Source organism: Plectropomus leopardus, chromosome 2 (genome assembly GCF_026936395.1).
Source record: "Plectropomus leopardus strain MGB_pleo_1.0 chromosome 2, ASM2693639v1, whole genome shotgun sequence".
Taxonomy (NCBI): Eukaryota; Metazoa; Chordata; class Actinopteri; order Perciformes; family Serranidae; genus Plectropomus; species Plectropomus leopardus.
The window spans coordinates 36,441,917-36,453,919 of NC_142177.1; the positions used below are offsets into that span (position 1 = coordinate 36,441,917).

The 12,003-nt window shown below is 39.0% G+C and overlaps 2 protein-coding genes across 7 annotated transcripts in view; both read right to left on the reverse strand.

Annotated features, from left to right (window-relative positions):
• tasora (transcription activation suppressor a) overlaps positions 1 to 2,699 on the reverse strand; it is a 41,909-nt gene extending 39,210 nt beyond the window's left edge. For all 4 annotated transcript variants that reach the window (XM_088069847.1, XM_042510022.2, XM_088069842.1 and 1 more), the window contains exon 1: positions 2,267 to 2,699. In XM_088069847.1, coding sequence (XP_087925973.1) covers positions 2,267 to 2,534 — 268 coding nt within the window. In that variant the 5' untranslated portion in view covers positions 2,535 to 2,699. The remainder of the gene's footprint in view (positions 1 to 2,266) is intronic.
• A 1,165-nt stretch (positions 2,700 to 3,864) lies between these two features.
• Positions 3,865 to 12,003, reverse strand: part of arhgef3 (Rho guanine nucleotide exchange factor 3) — a 34,183-nt gene continuing 26,044 nt past the window's right edge. For all 3 annotated transcript variants that reach the window (XM_042510035.2, XM_088069893.1, XM_088069897.1), the window contains 5 exons: positions 11,187 to 11,263; positions 10,825 to 11,082; positions 9,710 to 9,880; positions 8,312 to 8,501; positions 3,865 to 7,193 (listed from right to left, as the gene is read on the reverse strand). In XM_042510035.2, coding sequence (XP_042365969.2) covers positions 6,469 to 7,193; positions 8,312 to 8,501; positions 9,710 to 9,880; positions 10,825 to 11,082; positions 11,187 to 11,263 — 1,421 coding nt within the window. In that variant the 3' untranslated portion in view covers positions 3,865 to 6,468. The remainder of the gene's footprint in view (positions 7,194 to 8,311; positions 8,502 to 9,709; positions 9,881 to 10,824; positions 11,083 to 11,186; positions 11,264 to 12,003) is intronic.

Here is a 12,003-nt window from a genome sequence, read left to right on the forward strand (position 1 = left end):
GCACAGGAAACATTGTGTGCGCCATAATTACAGCATTGGAGGTTTTTTTCCCACAACCGCTGGAACAACATCGAGAGCCGATTATTCAATGAAGACGAGTTATGTTTCAATCTGATTGTCTGAAAGAAACAAAAAACACCAGCAGCTTCTACATTTACACAGGTTGCACACAAAACCCTTATAGGGTGGTGACTCAAAATACAGCCAAGATACAGCAAAATTTCATTTTGTATGCAACCGTCTCAAATGTTACATTTTTTTTCTTATTAATTGCTCTTTTTTAATCTTTTTGGTTTTCTTTGTTTCTTTGTTCTCTGTAGATACTGTACATATCTTTATTATTACTATTATTATTATTGTTATTTCATTAGTACCTTTCTTTGTAAATATATTTGCATTATTTTGCCTTTTTAACAAACATTGTATTCAGTTGCTGCTCTCTTATTTGCTGCTGTAACGAGACGATTTCCCTCACGGGATTAATAAAGTATTTCTTTTCTAAACAATGATAAAACATTTCTGCAATTCACCTAACACGCAAACTCCCGTCATGTGTTTCCACACAAAGCTGCATGAAAAACAACAAAATAAAGTAACTTTGAGCAAATGTTTCAGCTTTCACACTCTTCATACACAAGTGTGATGTGATGGGTGCTGCAAGTTCTAAAATAGCAAAAACTACAATGGCAACACAAAAGCATTGTCGCGTTAGTTACGTTTTGCTGCTGATTAGGGCTGTCCCTTTAAAGTCGGAGATTCGAATCATTACTCAAAGACCCCTCAGTCAACTGAGACGTTTTGATCCCAGGACTTTTGCTTTAGAGCGAGCGCTCTCGACTTTCACGCCACTTGATGCAACGGCACAGATGAGGAAGAGATGCTGCACTTTTGGTGAGGAGATAACATTATCTTCTCTCTTCTGCTTAGAAGTGGTGAATTTAAAGCTCACAGCAACTTAACACTGTCACACTGAATGTCCCACTGGACCCGTTCAAACTTTAAAACTTTACACAGAATGAAAAGTGAATTGTCCGATATTCACATTGGACGATATCCAGGTACAGTCGGTTCAGCCCTGCTGATTACAGATCAGAGTTCACTTTTACAGATGGGTTAGGGATAGGTTTTGGCTCAGGCTGAGGAGAAAAGAAACACAAATCAATGGGGAGACACACCTTAAAGCTGATGATTAAACTGTGTGCAGCACTCACGGCTTGTGTGATGCTGCTGATGCAATTTGAGAGGAGGTTTTGCATTTTGCTTAAAAAAACAGCCCTTTGTTTTGGAGATAACTCTCACTCTGTGCTGTTTTTTTCATTTGATTGGCTCCAATATCTTTTATCATATTTCATGCAATGTGTCTTTTTTTTATTCTAATGCTACACCAAGGAGTGACAATCCTATTTTCGTTTTGTATTGTGCACAATATAGTGACAATAAAGGCTTTTTATTCTATTCTTCACCCCTGCCACTCCAGCCCTCTGACAAGTTATGAACAGTCCCTAAGTTATATCAGACCAAACTTAACTTAGAAACTCAACCCTGCTGACTTGGTCAATAAAGTGCTCTAGTTTAGGAAGTTTGTACTTGATCTTAGTGTCCTTCAGATCACATTTTCAACACATAAACAAACAAACACAGAAGAAACAGAGAGAAGCGTCCACACACACACACTCACTCTCACACACACACACACACACACACACACACACAGCTAACTTAAATGTAAACAAACGAGTGGACGGTTAGTTTAACTCTCTTTAACGTGAACTAACGTTTACACGAAGCTGAAATCACACGGTTAGACGCAATATTGAGTTTGTGAAGATTTATTATCTCCTGCAAACAAACTGCAGTTAGCTGCTGACTGAAAATAGACGTCAACATGCACGTTAGCAGGCTAACTGCTAACTAGCATCCTCCTTCACTAACCAACCAAATCACAGCTGCTACAAAGCTTATTTGGCTTTATTTAGTGAATAATTATAAATGCATGGATGTGTAGCAGCACAACTTTATACATGTCACAATATGTGTCCTAACGGAAATCACGTGTAGCTAATGTTTTGTCCTTTAAATAAGCTAAGTGTTAAAAACATTTTAGAAATGGACTTGTCCGATAATGGATTCTGACGGTTACTCCCAAACGTTAAAAGGAAACGACTATAAATAATCTAATTATCTAATTATTTAATGGCGGGTTAAAAATATACAACTTGTGGTTACTATATTATGATTTTCTTGAATTGCACCAAGAGCAGCCCACCTCTCTTCTCCTTGGTTTTCCTCGGTATGTGGAAATTGAGGGCATCCTTCGGCATGTGCCTCTGGTGGACGGGCTGCGGTACCGAGTTCCTCTTCTCCATCCTCCCGCCAGCAGCGCTCACTCTGCCCGGAGCAGCCGCAGCCTCTCGGGCTGGGTGAACCTCGATCACCTCGCCATCTTGCAGGCTAACGTTAGCGCCCACCTCCGCGGCAGCAGACACCCTCCTCGGCGGACGAGCGGCGCCCCTCCGAGCCGGGTTGTCGTCCATAAGTCGGGCTTTCGACCAAACCGACGCGTCTCTTCCTAACCGTCAGTGTGTCGCTGTGTCTCGGCTCCGGTCCCGCGGTGACACCGCTGTTACCTCCTGGTCCCGCAGCGCAGGGAGACGGACCAACACATAACAACCCGCGCCATGCTCTTCCTGCAAACAGCGGTCTTCTTCACGGAGATTTAACTGCAGCTGGACGTGATGCTGCTTTACCGCCATCTGCTGGAAATAACGACCACCTTCAGTTATGGAGGACGTTTTCTTCCAGAACCAGAATTCACTTTATTGGCCAATAATATGTGGGAAATATTGACTCACCTTTTTCCAGAGGTGTTCCTAGGATTTGAGGACATTTTGGATCTCTGTAGGGAAAAAAAATTAAAGAAAATATTACAAGGTATTATAGTATTACAAAGGACTTTTAGGACCACAATGAGGGAAAAAAGAAAATTGCAGGTAGAGAGAATTAAGTCTTAATATTATGACTTTTTTCTCATGATATAACAAATTTATTTGCTTAGTGTCAAAAAATAACATAGTTTTATGAGAAAAACTTAATTTAAACTTAATCTTTAAATTTAATGAGAATAAATTTGTCATATTACGGGAAGACAGTTGTAATTTTCTAAGAAAAAAAGTCATTATTAAGCATAAATATGAATAAAGTCATTTTTTCACAAGAAAGGGGATACTATATTACATTACAAAAATAAATATATTGCCAGCAAACTATAAAACAGAGGAGAGGACAAGCAGCCTCCTTAGCAACTGCTGTCCCTCCAGGTAACCTTTTGACCTGTGCTCTCACCTGTTGTGTTTGCTGGCAATTTATTTATTTCTATTATAAAATGTAACCTCTCTCGCAAAAATACAACTTTATTCTCATAAAATCACGACCCTTTTCTTGTAAAATTATGACGTTGTTCTTGTAATATCATGACTTTTTTCCCCGTAGAATTCCAACCTTATTCTTGCAATATTACCAGTTTATTCTCCTAAAATTACATCTTTTTTCTCATAATATTACGACTTTATTCTTAAAAAATACAACCTTATTCTTGTAAAATTATGACTTCATTCTCAAAATTTAGTATTTTTCTCCTCTGTCATGACATATATGTATATTTATACACACACACACACACACACACCCTTTTGAGAGGTGTTCCCTCCATCTCACAACCCACATTAATATTCTGGGGCTGTATATTTTAAACTTGCACTTGTTTTTAAAATAAGAAAACTTTAAAAATGTATTTTACTCTATTTTAACATGGAAACATTTTATTTGCAACTGTCAGTATTCATCCATCCAGTGACAGAGACCAGCTTTCTTTTTACAACAGTTTATTGATGCTTTGGTCTTGTGACAACACACATTAGTTGACACCTGAACTACATATTACCTTTTTCTTTTTTTAACTCAGCAGAATAAAAATCAATTTACAGCATCACAACTATCCTGATGAAGGTAATTCATAACATCAAACTGATTGTCTCCACATTTTAAGTCACATTTCACGTGTAATGTGTGAGCACATATATAACAGACATGATTGGCTTTGTTCCTACATTCATATACATATATACTTAATGTACATTCTTTACATACATACAGTACATACACAACAGGCTCCTGCTTCAGGACTTCTCTGATTGTCTCGACGAAACACTGAATATTTCGGCTCTGTAGTGACACCTACAGCAGCCGTTTCAGTTTTACAGGATGTTGAGAACAAACTGTCAGGATTGATTGTTAAAAAAAATGAAAATCCATTTAACCTTATCGCATTGGGAATGCTTTAAATGTACTTCAAGATAAAATTACAATACTGCATCGGCAACTGTGTCTCAAATGAATTCCATTCATACATAAATTTGGGATTAGCAAATATAGTCAAAGAAAAGGTTATACCACCTTTTTTGGCACATAGTTAATGACTGCAAAACATTCCCTGACTGCATTTTTAGTTATTCATTCTCAGCAGTTTTACTGTGTAAACGCCGCATATTGTAAACACTGCATTAATACATTTTTGGCGCTTAGATGGAGAAGCATCCAACAGGCTGACAGATACACAGAAACCACCACCATTTCATTTTTAGAAAGTTATCATTAAAGAGCAACATCATCTCACTGGAGTCCTGTTTGTGTCCATCTGAAGAGTGTGATGCCAATCAGTGGCGTGCTCAGGCATTGTTGAGGACAGGTGCTCAAGTTCCACATAGCACATTTGAAAAAAAAAACAAAACTGGAAACACTGATACTGAATCATGGAGTAAATGTGCCATAATACCAAAACTAGCACCTACAAGAGGTTAAAATAATCAGTAGGTTCAAAAGATGTCACAACCTTTTACAACAGAGTTATTTTATTTAATAGTTATATTAAAAATATTGATTAGTGCAGGTTTGAGGCGGCAGGCAATGACAGGTCAGAATCACCATGGTTACACATGAGAGTTACACATGATGCTGTAAGGCTACACACTCCTCCAATGTATGAACACAAATTAAATTGTAAATTAAATTGTAATTGTAAATTGTTGCAGCTCTGCTGCAGAGTGGTTGCACATGAACATTATCTGTAGAAGGCTGTGTTTGTTTGAGACTTGCAGTTTTTAGCAAATACTTGTTGAATGTACAAATACATTCACATTCATAACATATAAGCACAAATTGTTGTGATGTCTGACTGATAGCCTGATAAGTAATTTGGAACTTTATCCATTAGTACAGCATGCACAGCTGTCTTCTCCAGTGTCTTAAACATTATTTAAAAATTTCTTAGAAATAGACTACATTGATAGAATTCTTCAAAAGTTCTTCTAGTTTCTGGTAAAAACCTTCTGAATGACGAACACTAAGGAATTTAACCAGGAGAAACTAACTGCAATAACGGTATTGCTTCATATTTCCTCACTGTTTTGACTGAGAGACCCATAGTGGCAGAAAATTACACATAGTGTGTTTAAATCTTGAAGAGCTTTATCAGTAAAAAAAAAAAAAAAAAAAGTACTGTGCTATTCATGTGCGTGGAGTCAGCGAGAAGTTGCTCTAAAAAAAGAAAGCCTGAGGAAACTTGACAAACATGTTTGCAATGTGTGCCTGGTGAGCAACTTTCTCTGGAATGAGCGGGACACCGTCTTTAAAGAGGCCCTTTTATGCAAATTTTTGGGATCATATTTGCATTTTGGGAATCTACTAGAATAGGTTTACATGCTTTAAAAACACATCATGTGTCTCATAGTGTCCTTTTCTACAGCACTTCTGATCTGATTGGTCAGCTGGCTCTCTCTATGCACATTCAATCTATTTATTACATTGTGATGTCACCAAGTTACGGAAGTAGACACTGAAACTCAAACGAGCTGTTTCAGGCAGCCTGGGAGCAGTGTCTTCTGAGGGAGAGCGAGCTCCCTTTGGTTTGGACTTTGCACTTTATTACTTAGGAGACCTTTTAAAACCACAAAAATGCTACACAAAACAATTTAAAAAACCAAACAAAAGCATAATAGGTCCCCTTTAAGCATGGTATCCAGTTCTCTCAGTGTTCTGGATTGTCGTGGACACACTGTTTTTTGTGGCGTTCTAGAACAGATCGGTTGCCATAGATACCAGCAGCCAGGATACAGCAGATACAGTGTTCCGGAACACGATGGCTAATGACCGTTTCACTGGAATTGCATTGCTAGGCAACAGCTTGGGTCGACGTTTACTTCCTGTCAGCTGATGTCATCCGCAAACCATGGATGTATTATAAGGAAGTCTGTAAAACATTCCAACAGGAAATACGAAGGGCCCCGTTTAGTATGTTTGTGTTGTCACGTCAACGGTCTTTTGACAAGTTTGATGTTCTTGACTTTGTCAATGACATCATCATCAAGTCCCCCGATTTGATTGGCTGTCAGGGTCAGTTTTTTGGTCCGAGCATCAGCACCTGAGGTTCAGCTCCTCGCACTGCAGTGAGTCAACCTCGCCCGTGTCCATGCCGACCTCTTCCCCCTCCTCGCCGCCACTGTACTCCTCCTCCATCACCTCCCTGTCCTCCTCCTCCTCCTCCTCCTCCTCCATCACCCCCTTCTCCTTCTGACAGGGAGAAGCAGAAGAGAGAAGGGAGGTGGAAACATCATCAGTGCCTCCGCTCACAGTTTCTCCTTCTTCTCCTCCATCCATCCTGCAGTCTGCTCTGTCTCCTGTCTCCTCCATCTCCCCATCTACAACCGTCTCCATCTCACCTGTCTCTGTCAGCCTCGTCTCACCCTCCATCCCTGTTTCTGATTCCAAACTCGTCCCACCATCCACACCCAAACCCGTCTCCATCTCTCTACCTGTCATTGTGTCATGTGTCACCACAGCCTCTTCACCCACATCAACATCTCTCTCTCCTTCCTCTGCTTCCAGCCCCGTCTCCGCCTCCCCCCACACCCCCTTCTCATCATCAAGCCCTGTCTCACCAAGCGGCCCTATCTGTCCCCCCAGCCCTGTCTCCAGACACTGTCCTGTCTGCGGTGGCTGGTCTCCGGTCAGAGCTGCGGCCTCTTTGGCTTGTCTGATGCAGTTGATCCACTGTTGTTTGTTGAAGGCGTCGCTGGCCTGGAAGCAGTGGCTCTGCAGCTGAATGCCGGTACGGTCCGAAACCCGGAAGAAATTTTTTGCTGTGAGGAGGAGGGACAGCAAGAGAGACTATGATTATTATATTCTTTAAATTTGTATTTTGTTTAATCATTTTCTGAGGTGTCCTGAGTCTCGACCTTTAAATCCATCTACTCCACTGAGTTTGAGTTGAGGATGAAAACGTATCGTGTAACGTGTAACGCGTAACATGTAACAAGCTGACAATTCTGTCTGATACAACATTTTTAAAGAGGATGCCCATATCGAAACTCCATTTGAACATTTTAAAAGGTTGTACTTATGCACTTCCAATCACACTTGTAATTGATTTTCTTCTGTGTGCCTATTTTTGACCCCTATATATAATTTTTGTATAAGGTTTTTCTAAGAAAAATTATCATAATTATAATAATAATTATAATCTTATTGCGAATACCTGTTTAAATAAAGGATTGAATAAAAAAATAAAAGAATGGCAGACAAATATAAAAAATGTAATAAGCCTTTTTGATGAGGAATGTAACCAAAACATGTACACTGAACATCATTTTAAAATGTAAAAATAAACTTGTCAGTGTCATCTGATCGACACAGTTTCCAAATGACTTGTATCTTTGGCATCATGTTGTTTCAGTGCTCCAAATACAAAATCAAAATATGGAATACTGATTAAATATGATGAAATTCACACATTAAACTAGCTGCTAACACAAACACCAATCCACATATACACTTAAATTAAATTGGGTTTTTAGTATGTTGTGTTCACACTAAAAAAGTAGGAAAATTATGTATACTCATATATCAACAAAATATCCACAAAATAGCACCACACAAATGACACTGCATACTTTGCATAAAGTTACGTACTTATTGTAATGTTGTGTGGGTTAAATTTAGGAAAAGAATCATCATGTCAGTGTAACTTAATATACCTACATGTTCATGTGGTTTTACAAGGGAAACACAAGCCTCCAACCAAAAGTATACAAAAAGTACAACAAAAGTATACTAAATATCTTCTGGTCATACAGCGTACTCTTCAGTATCAGTATTAGTATAACTGGAATACAGTCATTGTTTTATAACAGATAGAAAAAATAAAACAAGTGAATGCATTGATCGTGGAATGACAAAATGATATCTGTGAAGCACTGACTTCGCTCGTTGTTGCTGAAGGCTCCTCTGATGGAGCCGCCCACCCTCATCTCTCCGTCTGATAGGTCCTCGAGGTCCAGCTGCCGGATGGGGATTGGCTGGCGGCAGAGCTGGTAGCTGACCGGCTGGTCGTTCAGCGAGACGGACCGGGTGATGACGAGGACGTCCTGGAACAGGAACACATGGAGCTTCTGGAAAAAGAGAGAAAGAATACGTTAATTTTTCAGAATTCAGTGATCCCCCTGTCAATTGTTTTTTGTGAATATTGAGTATTTTTTTCCATAGATGACAATTAACATATTTGGATCCTTTCTTTCTAATCATAAAATTGGTAAAATAATCAAAGTAGTAATAGTAGTTCCTGTATGGCAGACAAACTGAAAGTAACTAATCACAATTGCAAAGGTGAACTTTTCTATTTTTATATAAAGTATATAATGTTATAGTTATATGTTACATTCATATGTTAAGACATTATATAAAGGTGGGAAAGAGACACAACAATAAATTGTTCTCAGAGTGACCTCCACCGGATCCAAACCATAATGTTTGACCTTTCTGATGTAGAAAAACACTGTGTGAGCTGGTGATTGAGTGACTGAAGAACTCAGGAGGCTTGGATGAATTACATACAGTATTTAATCAGGAATCGATCGAGGAGAGTTGCATCTGAACGTGCAGAGTGTCCACACACACCACAGCAAACTGTCTAACTAATCACACTGTTTATATAATTATTTATTCATTTATTTTATTTCTTTTCAATTTCTATTCTGTATTTTCTTTCTCATCTTTATTCATGTCTGTGATTAGTTTAGATCCTCTGTATGTTTACACATGCCACTCCTTGTGCTGACGATGCTTGTGGGTAAATGCCCTTTATGCACGTACATTATATTTAATATGCACACTTTAAAGGTTGACACATGCAGGTATGCATAAAGAGATACTTTATTGTGCATGTGCATGTATGTAAGTATGTATGTTTGGTATAGGTTGTTGTGCATTTATATAAGAAAAATTTAGTCAAGTGCATACCTGCTGTATTGTTTTGTATGCCAACATTTCTGAATTAAATTTTTTTAAAAATTATATTCTATCGGTCCCTTAGTTTAAACAAGCAAGTGTGCTCACCCTGTTGACCCTAAATCATCTTGCCTGTCTCCCCAACTATGCAACGGCACATCCCCAAGAGGAGACACTAAATCTGCTTATACCAAGCACAAGAAAAGGCTGCTGTGAGGGTCTAGTATCTGGACTCAAGGCCTCTTGTAGGCCTGGTACTGACCTAATTCTCTATCACTTTCTATTCATGAACTTAGTAGAAGACCGTGTAGGACATGTTTGGATAAAAGGGGTCGGGAGGTTAGCAGGTATGAAATAGTAGAAATGTACTGACGAGTCCTCTGTTGTTCTTCAGCTCTCCGTGGCAGCTGAGGGTCCTGGACCGCTCGATGAGTTCGTCCCTCTGTCCCTCCTCAGTGTACAGCAGGCGGTCCTTGTAGTACTGACACTCTGACTCGCCTGTCCGCCTGTTGATGTCCGCCACCACGCTCTGAACCATCAGCATCTGAGGAGCAAGCAGACAACATGTAACCTCATCCATCCATTTATACCATCCGATCTGTTTTCTAAATATTCAGTTTAATGTTGCACTCTCATTCCTTCTGCTCTCTGCTTCTGTTTCACTGTTGATCAACAAAAACAACCTGTTGATGTAGCTAACTACACAAGTTACATGCAAATAATGGAAAAAGTTCAATTGTGCAGAGAAGGTGGTGCAGAGAACCTCAGTATCTCACATGAAAAAAAAAGATGAATTTAAGCAACTAAAAAGTGTTATATAATAGATTTTCACCCAGATTGATTATATTTAATAAAGGAAGTTCAAAGTACAAAGCTGTAAAGTTATTTCAGATTATTTAAGAGTAATATCTTATTTTTTTAGTATAAGCACTGGGCTTCTTCTGACTTTTCCACCATGAGTGATGCACGTAACAGATGGGTTTTTTCTCACAGAAATTCACCTTGGCTGTCTCAGTTGACTTTTGTCCTTACAGGCTCCCTGTAGGCCCACAGGCTTGTAATTTTTACCTTTTATCTAAAAAAATAGATATTTTCTAAACGTTTTTCATCGTTTGTACTGATAATTCAATCAGGAGAATTTCACACCCATACAAGCCCTGAAGTGCTTCAACTTCACATCACAAAAGAAAAATCAGCAGAACTTATGGGATCTGGATACAGATGCCCTGCTGGTTGGTTAACTGTGTAAATTAACATGTTAAACTTGATGTAAAAATTTGGTGCAGATTAAAAATTTTGCTGTTTTAAATGGCGGTGTGACCATTACTGCCAAATTTTCAGTGTTACTACAGACTTCAGCGTTATATTTGCACAGTTTACATCTGTACTTGGTTGGTTTTAAGAAATTTAAAAACATATTTCCCACAACCTCAGACTGACAGTGAGACCTGCAGGACAAAGGTGTAGATTAACGCTGGTTTTCCTCACCGCCTCGTCCAGGTGCTGCCGGTCCGGATGGTCGTTGGCCGTGTGCTTCAGGATCTCCCTGAGCAGCAGCGGGTATTTCACCAGTCGACTGCGGGGAATGTCCAGGAAGTTCCACAGGTCCAATTTCCTGCTAAATGGTGATTGGAGACAGCGCTGCAAGAAGTCCTGAACCCGCCGATCCTGCTTCTTCTGGTCCAGCAAGGACTTAGCCTTCACCTGGTTACTGCAGTACGCAGTGTAGGAGGAGAGACAGGGCAGCTGCAGGGACACAGAGACACAGACATGGTTACTGCAAAGTGTAGGACACAGAGACGACTATCATTTTTTTCAGCATGATGCATTATTTATAGAGAAACACTCACCCAGTCAGTCAGAATGTGTCCCACATGTTCTGTGGACCCGTCAGGTTTTCTGGCGTCTCGGAGGCGACTCAGCAGGTCTGACAGGAGACAGACAGTTTTGAAATGATAAAATTTACAGACATCAGCACCAAAAGCAGAATGGGAACATTTAAGACAATTTGTCTGGGGTTTCCAAACTCAATCAACTAGTAGGGCTGACATACAATATCATACAAATATTTACTGATGTCAAAGGGATTTTTTTAATATGATATTATATGATATTTTGTAAAATATATAATTTTTGCATAAAATTTTATTTTGATTCTAAAAAGCCAGGGTTCATGAAAAGAGAACTTTGCCTTAAAAAATATAGTCAAATATAGTAAAAAACTGCCCACATTTTTATTTACATTAGATACTTTGAAACAATTAATCTGACACTTGATGTCAATGTGACTAATGTGACTTGATGTATATTTTTTAAAATTAATATAACATATATACAAACGCGAAAATAACGAGACTGAAAAGTGGGGGGGCAGAGGGTCAGGAGCTGGTATTATTGTCCTGAATACCCCAGGACAGAGAGCAGAGCAGTCCTTAAATTACTGACTGACAGCAGTCACACATAAATATCAATTTTTATGTAATTAGCTAGGATTTAACATAGTTAAGAGATGATGCTGTGTTGCTGCGGCATTTACATTAATCTGACACAACAGTTCAGACTTGTGCTGTGTTGAAAGTGATCAGGAAATGTTACGAGGTCTATAATAAGATTGTGACTTTTAAATAAAAAGAAAATTCAGACATGAGGCCAACATGTTAAATAGTC